The sequence below is a fragment of the Opisthocomus hoazin genome, chromosome 26 (assembly GCF_030867145.1).
Source record: "Opisthocomus hoazin isolate bOpiHoa1 chromosome 26, bOpiHoa1.hap1, whole genome shotgun sequence".
NCBI classification, from domain to species: Eukaryota; Metazoa; Chordata; class Aves; order Opisthocomiformes; family Opisthocomidae; genus Opisthocomus; species Opisthocomus hoazin.
Window position 1 is genome coordinate 1,183,704 of NC_134439.1, and position 12,852 is coordinate 1,196,555.

General features: G+C 50.6%; 1 protein-coding gene across 4 annotated transcripts in view; it reads right to left on the reverse strand.

The window, feature by feature from the left end:
• The window catches only part of FBXL20 (F-box and leucine rich repeat protein 20), a 48,986-nt gene that overhangs the window by 21,821 nt on the left and 14,313 nt on the right, over positions 1–12,852 (reverse strand). For all 4 annotated transcript variants that reach the window (XM_075443329.1, XM_075443330.1, XM_075443331.1 and 1 more), the window contains exon 2: positions 6,089–6,150. In XM_075443329.1, coding sequence (XP_075299444.1) covers positions 6,089–6,150 — 62 coding nt within the window. The remainder of the gene's footprint in view (positions 1–6,088; positions 6,151–12,852) is intronic.

Consider the following 12,852-nt stretch of genomic DNA (forward strand, 5'->3'; position numbering starts at 1 on the left):
ACACAAGTCACAAATCCTGGATTTTCAAATTTAAGGCAAGGACACAAGCAAGGCTGAGATGATGCGATCCAACCACTGCACGACCAAGCTCCCTTCACTAGCAGGCAGATAAAAAGCACTTTCGAAACATCGATGTTGGTGGAAAAGAAAAGGATGTTACCGACAGCAGATGAATGCAGATTGTTTATCACCACACTGATGCTTACAGGTATCCCGTAGCTGAATGGCCAAATGTTCAGGTAAGCCAGGGTACAGCAGAATAAACAGCCACACGCCTTCCTGTGCTTCCATACTGCTCAAACGCTCACAGATACAAGGACCCTGGATCGAGCTATGTCTCATCTGCTCCTCCTGCATCTCAGCGAGGGACAAAACTCACAGTGACCTGCTTGGATACACGCAGTTCGGAGGTCTGCAAAAGAGCTACTACGCATTTCACCTGAAGACTATTCCAGGAACCCGCTTCTCGGTTTCAGCAGCAGTTCCGTACTCGCTTTCAGCTGCTTATAGACAACTCCTCCCCTTGAATGAAATGTCATTTATTCACCCATGTATGGGAGCACTGAGGATTTATTTAGCACAATGTCAATGTACAACAATACAAGGAAAGCCAAGGGAAATGATAGAAGCTAGGGGAAATTCTTACTTTCACCCTAGATTCCCATCATAGGAGCAAAAAACCCACCAAACTCCATGGGAACAGCAGCTAGGTCAATAACTACGTAAGCTTTCTATATTTTCACTAAAATTGCTTTCTCCACAGAAATCCCAGGCTATTAATAACCATCTCATCCCTCTATCAGGGCTATTAGGTCTTGGCCGAATTCTTTCCTGCTTCCTGCTCCTCCCTTCCCAGTCTGCCCACAGAGCAGGAGGGATGCCAGCCCAGCAGAGCTCGCGCCCCGCTCGCCTCTGAGGTTCACACCACCGCGCCGCGCCACGAGTTCCCTCGCTGTCAAACTCCGAGACTTTGGCTCTGAAAAGCTTAAGAGGCTTTTCCAGTGTTTTCAGAACTGCTCTCTTGCTTGTTCAAGAATGTTCGCTAATGACTCAGCAGAATCAGACGGCAAAAATTAAATTACTCTTTCGGCAGCAGTCACCACGGTGCTGTGCATTTTGGTCATTTCAGAGCTCCCCATCAACTGGAGAGAATGGAAGGAGCCCAGTTACAATCTCACAGGCATCATGACCCAAGCTCAGTTTTCCAATGCAGCCCTGAGGACAGGCTTTTTGTTCTCCAGGGAGCTCTTTGGGAACATTTGAAAAAAACCCAAGCCACGACTGAGCAGAGGTTACCTTCCAACAGGAGCACGGTACCGGTCTGAGTGTCTTTTCAGCAATCTGTGCAGTATAAGAGAAAGCAAAGGTAACCGATATGTTCGCTTGAAATAATATGCCTTCTTGCTATTAGCCTATGGCTCAATTAAAACTGGCCATAACAACGAGGAAGCATTCTGGGCTGACAAGAAATTTGGATGACACTTAGCTAGTCAGCTCCAGACCCTCTCTCCGTAACAGAGGGCCAGTTCCTCCGGGAGTTGTTCCAAAGCACCAAATTCTTAGCAAATATCTGCTGCTCTGGTCGGATTCAGTTTATCTGGTAAAGAAAGCAGAGGACAGTAAGCAGCAGCAGGCTGACCTGTATTACCTGAATAATGGCTTTCCTGATTCGACGTTAACAGATCACAAGGCACAGAGCTGGGAGGTTTGTTTTCACACCCAGCAGACAGGATTTCTGCTCTGCTCACAGCTGACTGCCGGACTCTTGCACTGGGCTGTCTACTCTTCAGAGCTGACAGTAAGAAAATAATCCACACAATGACCTCATCATCAAACCGCGATCACAGGGGAAGGCGGACTGAATATTCCAAATAGGAATTAACACAAGTCTGGTATTGCAGCAGATTAAATGATTTCTCTGCAAAGTAACTCACTATGTTTAGGACTCTGTCTGAACAGCTCAGCACCAGAGCACTCAGCTAAAACACACAGCAGTTCGAGCATTTTTCAGGTTTCAACCTCTTAATCCACTCAGGGTTTACCAGGACTCCTCACTTTCCCACTCCACTCTAATTAGATTAGGGTCAAGACTCTAATGAAATCCCTGGATGCTGCGGGCTTTGAGGTGAGCTAGTTCAGGCCTTTAGCCTTCTAAAATTACCAACACCGATTTATGTCAGTGACCCACCATTCAAGCTACATCTCGCTCCGTACTCATTTCACGCCGATGGGCTGGCCAGAAACAGAGAAACAAGGACTTTGCCGCCAGCTCACCGGCACCCCACGCGCTCCGCTGCTTCCTCGTCCCGAGCAGAACTCAAGCTCCCGAGGAATAAACCAACGTGGGGCTGTGAAGGTCAGGTGGCAAAACCAGGGCCGGTGACTGGATGTGTTGAAAACAGGCTAGCAGGCAGCAGGAGGTGGCATGGAGTAAAAGCCGCTTACGCCAGGAGAGAATTGAAAACTGCTTGACCTGCCTGTGAACCAGTAAGGGGAAGACGAGCTCCTGCAGCCTGCTCCCCTTCACCCTGCCAAGCATAAGCCGTTTAGCAGCCCCACGTCACGCCGAGAGCAAACCATCTTCAGGAAGCCAGCAGAGACCACCACTGCCACAGAAAATCCAGGCTTGTGGTTGGGGTTTGGCTTCTAGACAAAAAGCGACCGGTGGGCAGTCCTCAAAGAATGACCGCACCTTTCCAACGGGGCATCATCCATGCCAGCACAGGGAAACGGGGACATGATGTGTCCCTTTCTGCCAAGAAAGCTAATGGGATCCTGGGGTGCATCAAGAGGAGTGTGGCCAGCAAGTCGAGGGAGGTTCTCCTTCCCCTCTGCTCTGCCCTAGTGAGGCCCCATCTGGACTACTCTGTCCAGTTCTGGGCTCCCCAGTTCAAGAAAGATGAGGAGCTACTGGAGAGAGTCCAGCGGAGGGCTACGAGGATGAGGAGGGGACTGGAGAATCTCTCCTCCGAGGAGAGGCTGAGGGAGCTGGGCTTGTTCAGCCTGGAGAAGAGAAGGCTGAGAGGGGACCTCATAAATGCTTACAAATATCTGAAGGGTGGGTGTCAGGAGGATGGGGCCAAACTCTTTTCTGTGGTGCCCAGCGACAGGACAAGGGGCAATGGGCATAAACTGAAGCAGAGGAAGCTCCAGTTGAACGTGAGGAAGCACTTCTTCCCTCTGAGGGTGACAGAGCACTGGAACAGGCTGCCCAGGGAGGTTGTGGAGTCTCCTTCTCTGGAGATATTCCAGCCCCGCCTGGACAAGGTCCTGTGCAGCCTGCTCTGGGTGACCCTGCTTGGGCAGGGGGTTTGGACTAGATGACCCATAGAGGTCCCTTCCAACCCCGAACATTCTGTGATTCTGGGAAGCGGTCACAGCCAGAGTCGACGCGGACCACAGCTTCACCGTTCAGGGTCACCAAGCCAGACCCTGCCCAAAGAGGGGCTGGCAGCAGCAAAGGAACGCAGGCTGTGGACGGAACTCCCCTTCTTGCTGGCTTGGCTCATTTTTCCCTGTGTAAAGGTGCACTCACACATAAAGGTGGAAGGTCCGAGCAACTTGGCTGGCACGAGACAAAGCTGAAGCAGGTATGGTGGTATCAGGACCAGGATTTGTGACCCGTCACTGATCTCTCTACCCACATGCTGCGCAACAGCGTTGTTTAGAGTCCTGCTCTGGGGGAAACACAGGATGAACATCACTGCCACCAGCATCGTGGGAGGGCAGGACACGACGCGACGGCTGACGCACGGCCACATTTCAAGGAGAGGTTTCTGAGGACAGCCCTCCAGAGCGCTTTACACCTCCACCCCACCCTCCCAGACAGAAGCGTTACTGGACTTTCCCAGTTCTGTATCTTGGGGGGTGACAAAGGCTGCTCTTCACCTCTTTTTCACCCTCCCACTCTTTGTTTTGCTCAAGTACAGCTTTCCATTTTGCAGCCACACACACGAGACACCAATGCCATCTGCAGAATGCAGAAAGCAGAGAACAAGACATTAGGCAGCAGCGCTGCTCCAACACACAAGCCTTTGTCTTTCAGACAGCGACGCTCAAGTTACAGGAGATTCCTGCAGACAAATGCATCCAAGTTGCTCTTTCAAAGGCTGCACAGTCAATCCACACTAATTAATTTTCACAGTATGCTAACAGTGAATTCCAACACTTAAAACTGTAACTTACGAACTTTAACATTTATAAACTTCGTCTCCTGATTTCTTCTAGGTTCCACCCAACCCTGGACACTTGCTCTGTGTTACAGCAGGTGAGGACGATTGGTGATATCCAGACACAAACGACAAAACCACCTTCTGCGGGGCAGAAGCGTGCACACCGCTGAGTACTCTGCCACACTGTGCCTTGCACTGCTGAAATTCCCTGCTTGGTGCAGGACCTTCCCTCCTACTTGCCACAAATCCTTCTCCAATTGTCTAGCAATGGTCCTCAACACCAGCTCCCTCCCACGGCCCAAGACGTGCTCACTGGTCCCAGTCAGGACCATTCCACTTTGACCAATCGACCAGAAAGCTCACCCGAAAGCTCTAATCCGAGGTCCTGCTCCTCAGGAGCTCCATGCCCACACCCCTCTTCCCTTGAAGTCCATGCAAAATCTCAGTTAAATGCCACCCCCTGAACTCTTCCTCCCTCCCAGATTCCCTGTTTTCCCACCAACACCTTGCCTCACGTGTCCGTGCTCCTCACAACCTGTCCCCAGCCTCCCGCTGTCTTGTCACCTTACCACACCGGCAAGTCCTGCTTTTGTTGCATCTGCAATACCAGCACCTACTGGCTCCCATCAGAAAACGAATCCCCTCAGAAAATCCAGACTCCTCTTCCTCACTCTTCAAACTCCCCTTTTGCTGCAACACATCCATGCCAACAGTTCAGGGCAAGCGCTGGGTGACGACAGCCGCTGTCACCTGCAAAAACCGTGCAGACTCCTCCATGCTAGGGCATCCCCCTGTTTGCTGCTCCCTCCCGCTCCTCCCCCAGGCTGCTTGTCTCTCCAGCTACCTGACGCGGATCTTTGCACAGCAGTCTCTGCGTGGCTCGGACAATCCTTTGCCTGTACGCCAGGCTCAGAAACCGAACACCCACATCATGAGCAAGGAGGGCTGTAGAAGCCGTACGACTTGCTCTTGGATGAGTAATGCTGGAATAAAAGAAACCGATCCAATTGGAGATACCATTGCAGAGTACAGAGGAGGCAGTGCACTCAAAAGAAAAAAAAAAAAAAAAAGTCAGACTTTTTTCCTATTCATTTTATTTCACAAGGGAGCTAGAAGCAGCTTCCTTGTCAGAGCTCCTCTCCCCAGACTTTTTATTGCCATTAAACGTTGACAGTACTACACAGTCTCTTGCAGTGCAAGAATTTTGTTCATGTTAATAATTCAAGCTGGCACCTGCAATTGCCTCCACCGCTTACAGTCTGCGTCTGTTTACAGCACCGATGAACACGACTTTACTTCCAGATGCCAGCCTGCGAGGACTGAAGTACAACCACACACACTCGCCGCGCGACACCCGCACTGGGGAAGGCAAACTGAAAAAGGCCTGCGTGTGCGTGTGTGTGCACACGCAGAAGGGCAGCACAGGGAGAGGGCACAGCTGTCCACTGAAATCCAAAGCGTCCGATCTGTTTGATCTTTGCCAACAGGACCATCCTGCCAGGCGCTGAACATGTCTCTCACTGACGAGGAACAGGACAAACCTTGCTCGAGCATAACTGGAGCAGAGGAACTAACTTTTTTTAAAATGGAGCACTTTAGAGAGAGGCAGAATCCTATTCCACATGTGAGCCTGTACCTACCATTTATTTTCATTAACGACTTCTTTAGTCCCAAGTTCTTCCATCTACGAAACAGGCTACCAGCAAATTAATTTAACATTTTTTTAAAAAAAACCCTAATAATATTTAGTATAAACTGCTGCTGATGCAGACCTTTGATCTGCTTCTGTTTGTCCACGGCTTTTAAGTGACCCAATCCCAGCTCCTGATTTCTGAGCATACCAGCAAAATCAGCTACCAGCTGCAAACAACACCACACACCACAGTCCCCGAGCTTATGAAGCGAGAGAGGCTTACCGAAGCAGCAGCTCTTTTGGAAGTTTTTTGTTGATTACAGCTTCATCATTGTTTGAGAACATCTGTAAACAAAAACAATTTAACATTTTAGTCATCTTTTCATTAAGGAAACAAACCCTACTTTAGGGAAGAAGCTTCTGGTCAACAAGGGCATTTCAAGAGAGAACTGGCCCCATAAATTCCCAAAAGATAAAACTTTGTGCGCAAGCGTTCAAACTCCTGGATGGGACTCTAGTTGGATAGAGCATTACCTGCAATATAGTTTAAAATATGGTCCAAGAATGCTTTGTGGATTGATAGATTAAATATAAACTGAGATTTTCATTTATCTATTGAAGTAAATGATAACCAGAGGGTACATGTGGGCTAGCACTGACGACAGGACTGTATCACCTACGGCATTACTACAGGCTTCCATCCGCGTGACGGTTCTCTGAAGGTACACTAGAGCACAGGCACCTTGAAATCGTCAAGCCTAACTACGCATCAAACAGGCAGATGGCAAAGGGGCTGGAGGGCAGGGCCACGACGAGAACCACCACACAGCCCCAGCGCCCACCCAACGGCGGCCGACGACGCAGGCACAGCAGGGCTGGGTTCCCAACAGCACAGGGCGCAGAGCGCTGGCGAACGGGACAGGGGACTGGAGCATCTCTCCTACGGGGAGAGGCTGAGGGAGCTGGGCTTGTTCAGCCTGGAGAAGAGAAGGCTGTGAGGGGACCTCATAAATGCTTACAAATATCTGCAGGGTGGGTGTCAGGAGGATGGGGCCAGGCTCTTTCCAGTGGTGCCCAGCGACAGGACAAGGGCCAACGGGCACAAACTGAAGCAGAGGAAGCTCCAGCTGAACACGAGGAAGAACTTCTTCCCTCTGAGGGTGACGGAGCCCTGGCCCAGGCTGCCCAGGGAGGCTGTGGAGTCTCCTTCTCTGGAGATATTCCAGCCCCGCCTGGCCGCGGTGCTGTGCAGCCTGCTCTGGGTGACCCTGCTTGGGCAGGGGGTTGGGCTGGGTGACCCACAGAGGGCCCTGCCAACCCCCAACATTCTGTGATTCTGTTACAAGGCCCATGTCGTCCTCGGAGCAAATCGTTGGAAAGCAGCCCTAGGAGCAAACAGTATTGGTTTTTAAATCATAAAGCAGGGTTTAAAGGGAGACGTGATCTTTGGTTCTGCATCAGAAGGAGAGATGAGTCTGGGAAAACACTGCGCTCAAGGCGATGAAGTCAGAGCTGTTTGTCGCATCCCATAAGCTTTCTCATGCAGAGCATTATTACCACCATGGCCAACAATTCACAAACCTGAAACGGACTTCTGGAGCAGCTAAAATAATCCCCACTAGCTGTAAGAGCGAGAGAAGCTTCTCTTTTCTATCGACTCCTAAGCAAAACAGACAAAGCCTCACGTGCTTCTTGGGAAACAGCTACAGGTATTTAAAAGGCTTTGTATTGTCCTGCCATGGTGAAAAAGCAAACAACCAACCAACCTCCACACGCTTCTGCCTGTGGGAGGAATGATTAGAGGGATTTGTGAACTAAGGCTGCTGAGCAGTGATGCCTCATTCCATTTAGAAGCCTGCTTTCAACACTTCCAAAAGCCAAGCAGGGAACAAGGAGAATGAGCTTTAATTTCATTAATAAAGTTTCTCTTTAATCTCCTGCAACAACTAAGAGCTGATCTTCCTGAGCTACATACCTGGTAAAAACTGCTGCTGAAATCAGAGCCTGAAAAAGCTGATTCTTATCAGTTGATTAAGTGGTCTGGATTAATTTAGTTGTATGTATGCAAAGCAAATAAACCCAGCATCAGCTAGGTCACGTCAGTGGCAGAGGATCAGATTAAGAGTTAAAAAAGGAAAGTAAGATCTTGGTGGCTTACAAAGCTGTATGCTAGGCCTCACAACTTCTCCAAGCAGCAAATATTCTGCACCTGAGCGTCAATCCAACCCCATCACCTAGCACAGAAACTACCATAGCTTAATGTGAAAAGCTCACGTGCTGCTGCTAAGCAGCTTTTTAATACGCTCCAGTCAGCGCTAACCAACCGACCGCAGAATAACGCCATCATTACAAGGGAACACTAAACCCAACGCTGTTAGAACCAAACTCGGAAGCCGTGTTTCTAAATCACAGTTTGCTTTTTAATTCTCTCACGATACTGAAGCATGATGCTGAAGTGGGACACGAACTCTCCAGCATTCTTTCCCAAAATGTCACACAGCAGGAAAGTGTTGTTTTCCCCCCACAGATGCTTTTATCACTTCCCACCAGAAGGTATCACAAGTTAGAAAGTCCTAAACGGTCCACTAGACAGGCAACCACTCAGCCCATTTTGCAGATAATTAAAATGGAAGTTTTGCCATTTCCCCAGCTAACACAAATTCTGTCAAGTCTGTTCCCTCAGAGACTGGGGCAGCAGAGCATCTCCTCAAGCGAAGGACCGCATTCAGACTCGGTCACGGATGCTATCTGACGCCTGGCAGATAACCACGGGTCAGGACAGACCTTGTCAAGGCTGTGGAAGGAGCTAACGTGTCTGCGCGTTCTGGGACTGGATCATCTAATTAGATGCCTTAGCTGATCAGCTGGGAAGTTAAGGAAATTTTGGAGAAAGCTCTAACGAAGGAGAAATGCAGAGGAATTATTAATGGGAGAACGAGACCATGGTTTTTCTTCCCACGCAGTTACAAACACAACAGTAAGCAGGCAGATCTATCCTCTTTCCCGTTATTGTCCAGGCCAGAATCTGACACCTGAACCAGCACCCTCCACCCCCCTCACAAAAAAGGGTAAGAGAAATAAAAGGAGCAAATCCGACAGCAGTAGGAGACTTCCGGAAAGGAACCTGACTGGAAGAGAACAGGCGAGGGACAGGAAGCATTAAAACAGAGACTCCAGAAGCAGGCAGCCAGCCTTTTCTCTCTTCTGTATTGGCAACAAGGCTTTGTCTGAATTCAGATTTTACTGCGGGAATGCAGGCAAGAGTCACCGTCTGCTGCTAACCGGGACTGTACAGCCAGGACAGCTCTGTGCAGAACGCAGGCAGCTTCCTGACTTCTGCCCATCACATCGCTCCGCAGACAAAGCTTACCTTGCTTCCCGTGCAAATCAAAGCCTTGCATTGCTTTTCTGCAGACGCTACCCTTTGACCAGCACTATACTAAAGGAACATTTGGGTTTTGTCTCACAAAAAAAAGTCCTTGGACTTAAACATGACAGGGCCAAGGCAGGCTGTGCTCCGTGGGAGAACCTTGGCTCTGGAATTCCCCCTCCGCTGGCAGGCTGTGAAGGGCCAGGGTACTTCACCAGACCCATTTTCTCAAGTCTTCCTTCAAAACCCGGTGCTGAGATGACAGAGGCTGGGTGAACACAGGCTGGAATCAGGTTATATTCCTAAATCATCGCAGCATCTATAGCTAGTTAAATCCACCAATGGACATTCTGACTTTCTGGCAAGCCCATACACGGATAGAACTAGTCTGAAAAAAAATGTTAGAAGCTATTCTAGACTTCCAGGCTTTTGAAATTAATTCTAGGGCTAAAACCTAAATGACCTAAGTTTGCTTTTCCTAACATCTCTCAATGTTCTTCAATACCAGGTGTTATTCAGTAGAATCAGTTATTCTCGACAGGATACAGAAAAACACCTTTCTTGTATATAAATTTTAAGTCTGTACAAAACACAGCATCTTCCACAAAGCATCAAGTTTGCTGCTCTGTGAAGCCACACCCCTTACACAGAAGAAATGGAAGGAGGAAGAGGATGAAATTCCTCTTCCACCCACCGAGACGAAGGCAGCCCAGCAGTGCACTACTCTCTTCACCTTTCTACCTAGAACAGGAGGGATAAATCCAGAACAAACACCACGGAAGCAGATACCAGACTTCCAAACTGGTATTAAATTAGTATAGGTTGCTCTAATCTGCTACAAGGTGAAGGAAAACATGTCCTGCCAAATCAGAGCTGGACAAAGTCTGAAACAGAATGCTGCATTTCCCAGTTATGGTACTACAGATCTCTTACTGGTCTTCAGAGCCACATCTACAGACGGTGGAAGGGCTGGCTCTGCTGCCCCAGGCAGCTGGAGCGACGCGGTGTCCCAGCACACACGGGATTTGGTCACTGCTCAGTTAAGATGATTACATTTCCCTGCAAATATCGTATCGCCCAGCTCTTCTATCAACGCTAGGAAGTGGGGAGAAGCTGCCGAGCACGCCAGGGCATACGGCTGCCAGCAGCTTCACACCTCACACAAAGACATTTTCCAGTCCATGTGGCACTCTGCATACGCACACTCCCACAGCACCGCACAAGGGAACACCTCCCCTGCTCCAACCAGGGCTCAAACAGGAGAACAAACAGGATCCACCCAATCTGACAGCTCCAGCACTTCCAGCAGTTGGTTCAGCACCAGCTCCACAAGCCCAAAGAAACAGCAAAACTGGGGGACTTTACCTTTTACCTGGCAAACCAATTCAAGCGTCCGCACCCCGTTCACACGCACCATTCAGTAACAGAAGATCTGCAGCCATTTGGCTCCCGGTTTAGAACAGTCTGCTGCATTCTGTGTTGGGCAGATGCACCCAGAGGGGCCTGGTTTGCCGTGGGTTTTTTTTAAGAGCAGATAGCCAGAGGAGCCCGCAGCGAGGACAAGGACCATCCGTCCCTCAGCCACCCACAGGAACTCACCAGCTGTCAGCACTCTGTCCCACCCCACCTGGAAGCCCCAGAGATCCCAGCGCAGCAGGCAGAAACCCAGTGCTTCCCAGGCTGTCTCCATGGGCACTGCCGTGCTGCTCTGCAGAGCTGTCGCCCAGCAGCATTCAAATCAGACAAGTTTATGGAAACAAACAGAGAAAAGCCATCAAAAGATAAGTTCTTACAGCTTCACACTGAAGTCACTTAGCACAAGACATAAATGCTTTAATAACTCTTCCCTTGTCTCTCAGAATATTCAAAGCATTGCAAACTGGCTGAACTCATCTGGTTGCCCAGTCCTGCCGCAGTCTGCAAGCGCTCCCTGCGGGGCTAAACCAGGTTTGTCTACTGCGAGGCGCTGCTAACAGCGCAGGAGACAGAGCTGCCACTCAGGCATCGGTCGCGCCAGCCGTTCCTTGCAGGGCACAGCAATCCAAACTGGGTCATCCGCACGGCACCGGCACAGGATCGGGACGACAGCACTCCGCAGGCGAGCGTGCAGTGGATGACGGCGTGTAATTACGATTGTCCCTGCACAAGAACACCTGATACATCCTGTATTCCTCAGACATGTAAAGAAGAATCACAGAATCATAGAATGTTTGGGGTTGGCAGGGCCCTCTGTGGGTCACCCAGAGCAGGCTGCACAGCACCGCGGCCAGGCGGGGCTGGAATATCTCCAGAGAAGGAGACTCCACAGCCTCCCTGGGCAGCCTGGGCCAGGGCTCCGTCACCCTCAGAGGGAAGAAGTTCTTCCTCGGGTTCAGCTGGAGCTTCCTCTGCTCCAGTTTGTGCCCGTTGCCCCTTGTCCTGTCGCTGGGCACCACTGCAAAGAGTCTGGCCCTGTCCTCCTGACACCCACCCTGCAGATATTTATCGGCATTTCTAAGGGCCCCTCTCAGCCTTCTCTTCTCCAGGCTGAACAAGCCCAGCTGCCTCAGCCTCTCCTCGGAGGAGAGATGCTCCAGTCCCCTCCTCATCCTCGTAGCCCTCCGCTGGACTCTCTCCAGTAGCTCCTCATCTTTCTTGGAGTGGGGAGCCCAGCACTGGACACAGCACTGCAGATGGAGCCTCACCAGGGCAGAGTAGAGGGGGAGGAGAACCTCCCCCGACCTGCTGGCCACACTCCTCTTGATGCACCCCAGGATCCCATTGGCTTTCTTGGCACCCAAGGTACACTGCTGGCTCATGGTCATCCTGTCGTCCACCAGGACACCCAGGTCCCTCTCCGCAGAGCTGCTCTCCAGCAGCTCAGCCCCAGCCTGTACTGGTGCCTGGGGTTGCTCCTCCCCAGGTGCAGGACCCTACACTTGCCCTTGTTGAACCTCATCAGGTTCCTCTCTGCCCAACTTTCCAGCCTGTCCAGTTCAGGAAGGTGAACAACAGTTGATGCAAGCCCTGCAAGTGAAGCAACTCTTCGGAGGCATGCATTATTTGAGTTAAAATATGAAGCAGAGCATTGTGTCACTTCTGCAGCCATTCATTTAGCCCCTGAGCAAGTCTTGCATTGCCATGGAGCAGGCTTCCAGAGCCATACAAGCACGGAGACCCGTACCGGCGCTCTCCTTCAGGTCTGCCCAGCGCAAACCAACGTGGTCAGCAGTCAGCACGTAAAGGAGGTGTCCACCAGCTGGATTGATTCAGCTGCTGGGTCCACGAGCAGACTGCACAACTGTGCCCTGTTACACGACACAGACACACGTCCCACCCGCAAACGCAGAAGGTGGTGCCGCCAGCCCCGACAGCTCCTCTCAGGAAATCCATGCCCAACATACACGTCGTCGTATTTCAGACGCTTCCATCTGGGAAGAAGCTGCTGTATGAATATGGAGGTCTCAACATCAGCTGGATCAACTTACTCCACAGCAGCAGCGAGGAGTATTTATTCAACAGTTTCTGCTAAATGTAAATCTTTGCTCCAGAACAGTTCTGTTCCCTGTACCCCTGGTCCCAAAGAAGGTCTCCTAACACGTGCCAGCACAAAGCTGTCTCTCCCGGCTTACAGAGAGCTAGACCAACTCCACACGCACTGCTGCGGACCCCGGCTCTGAGCAGGCTCTTGGCCGCAG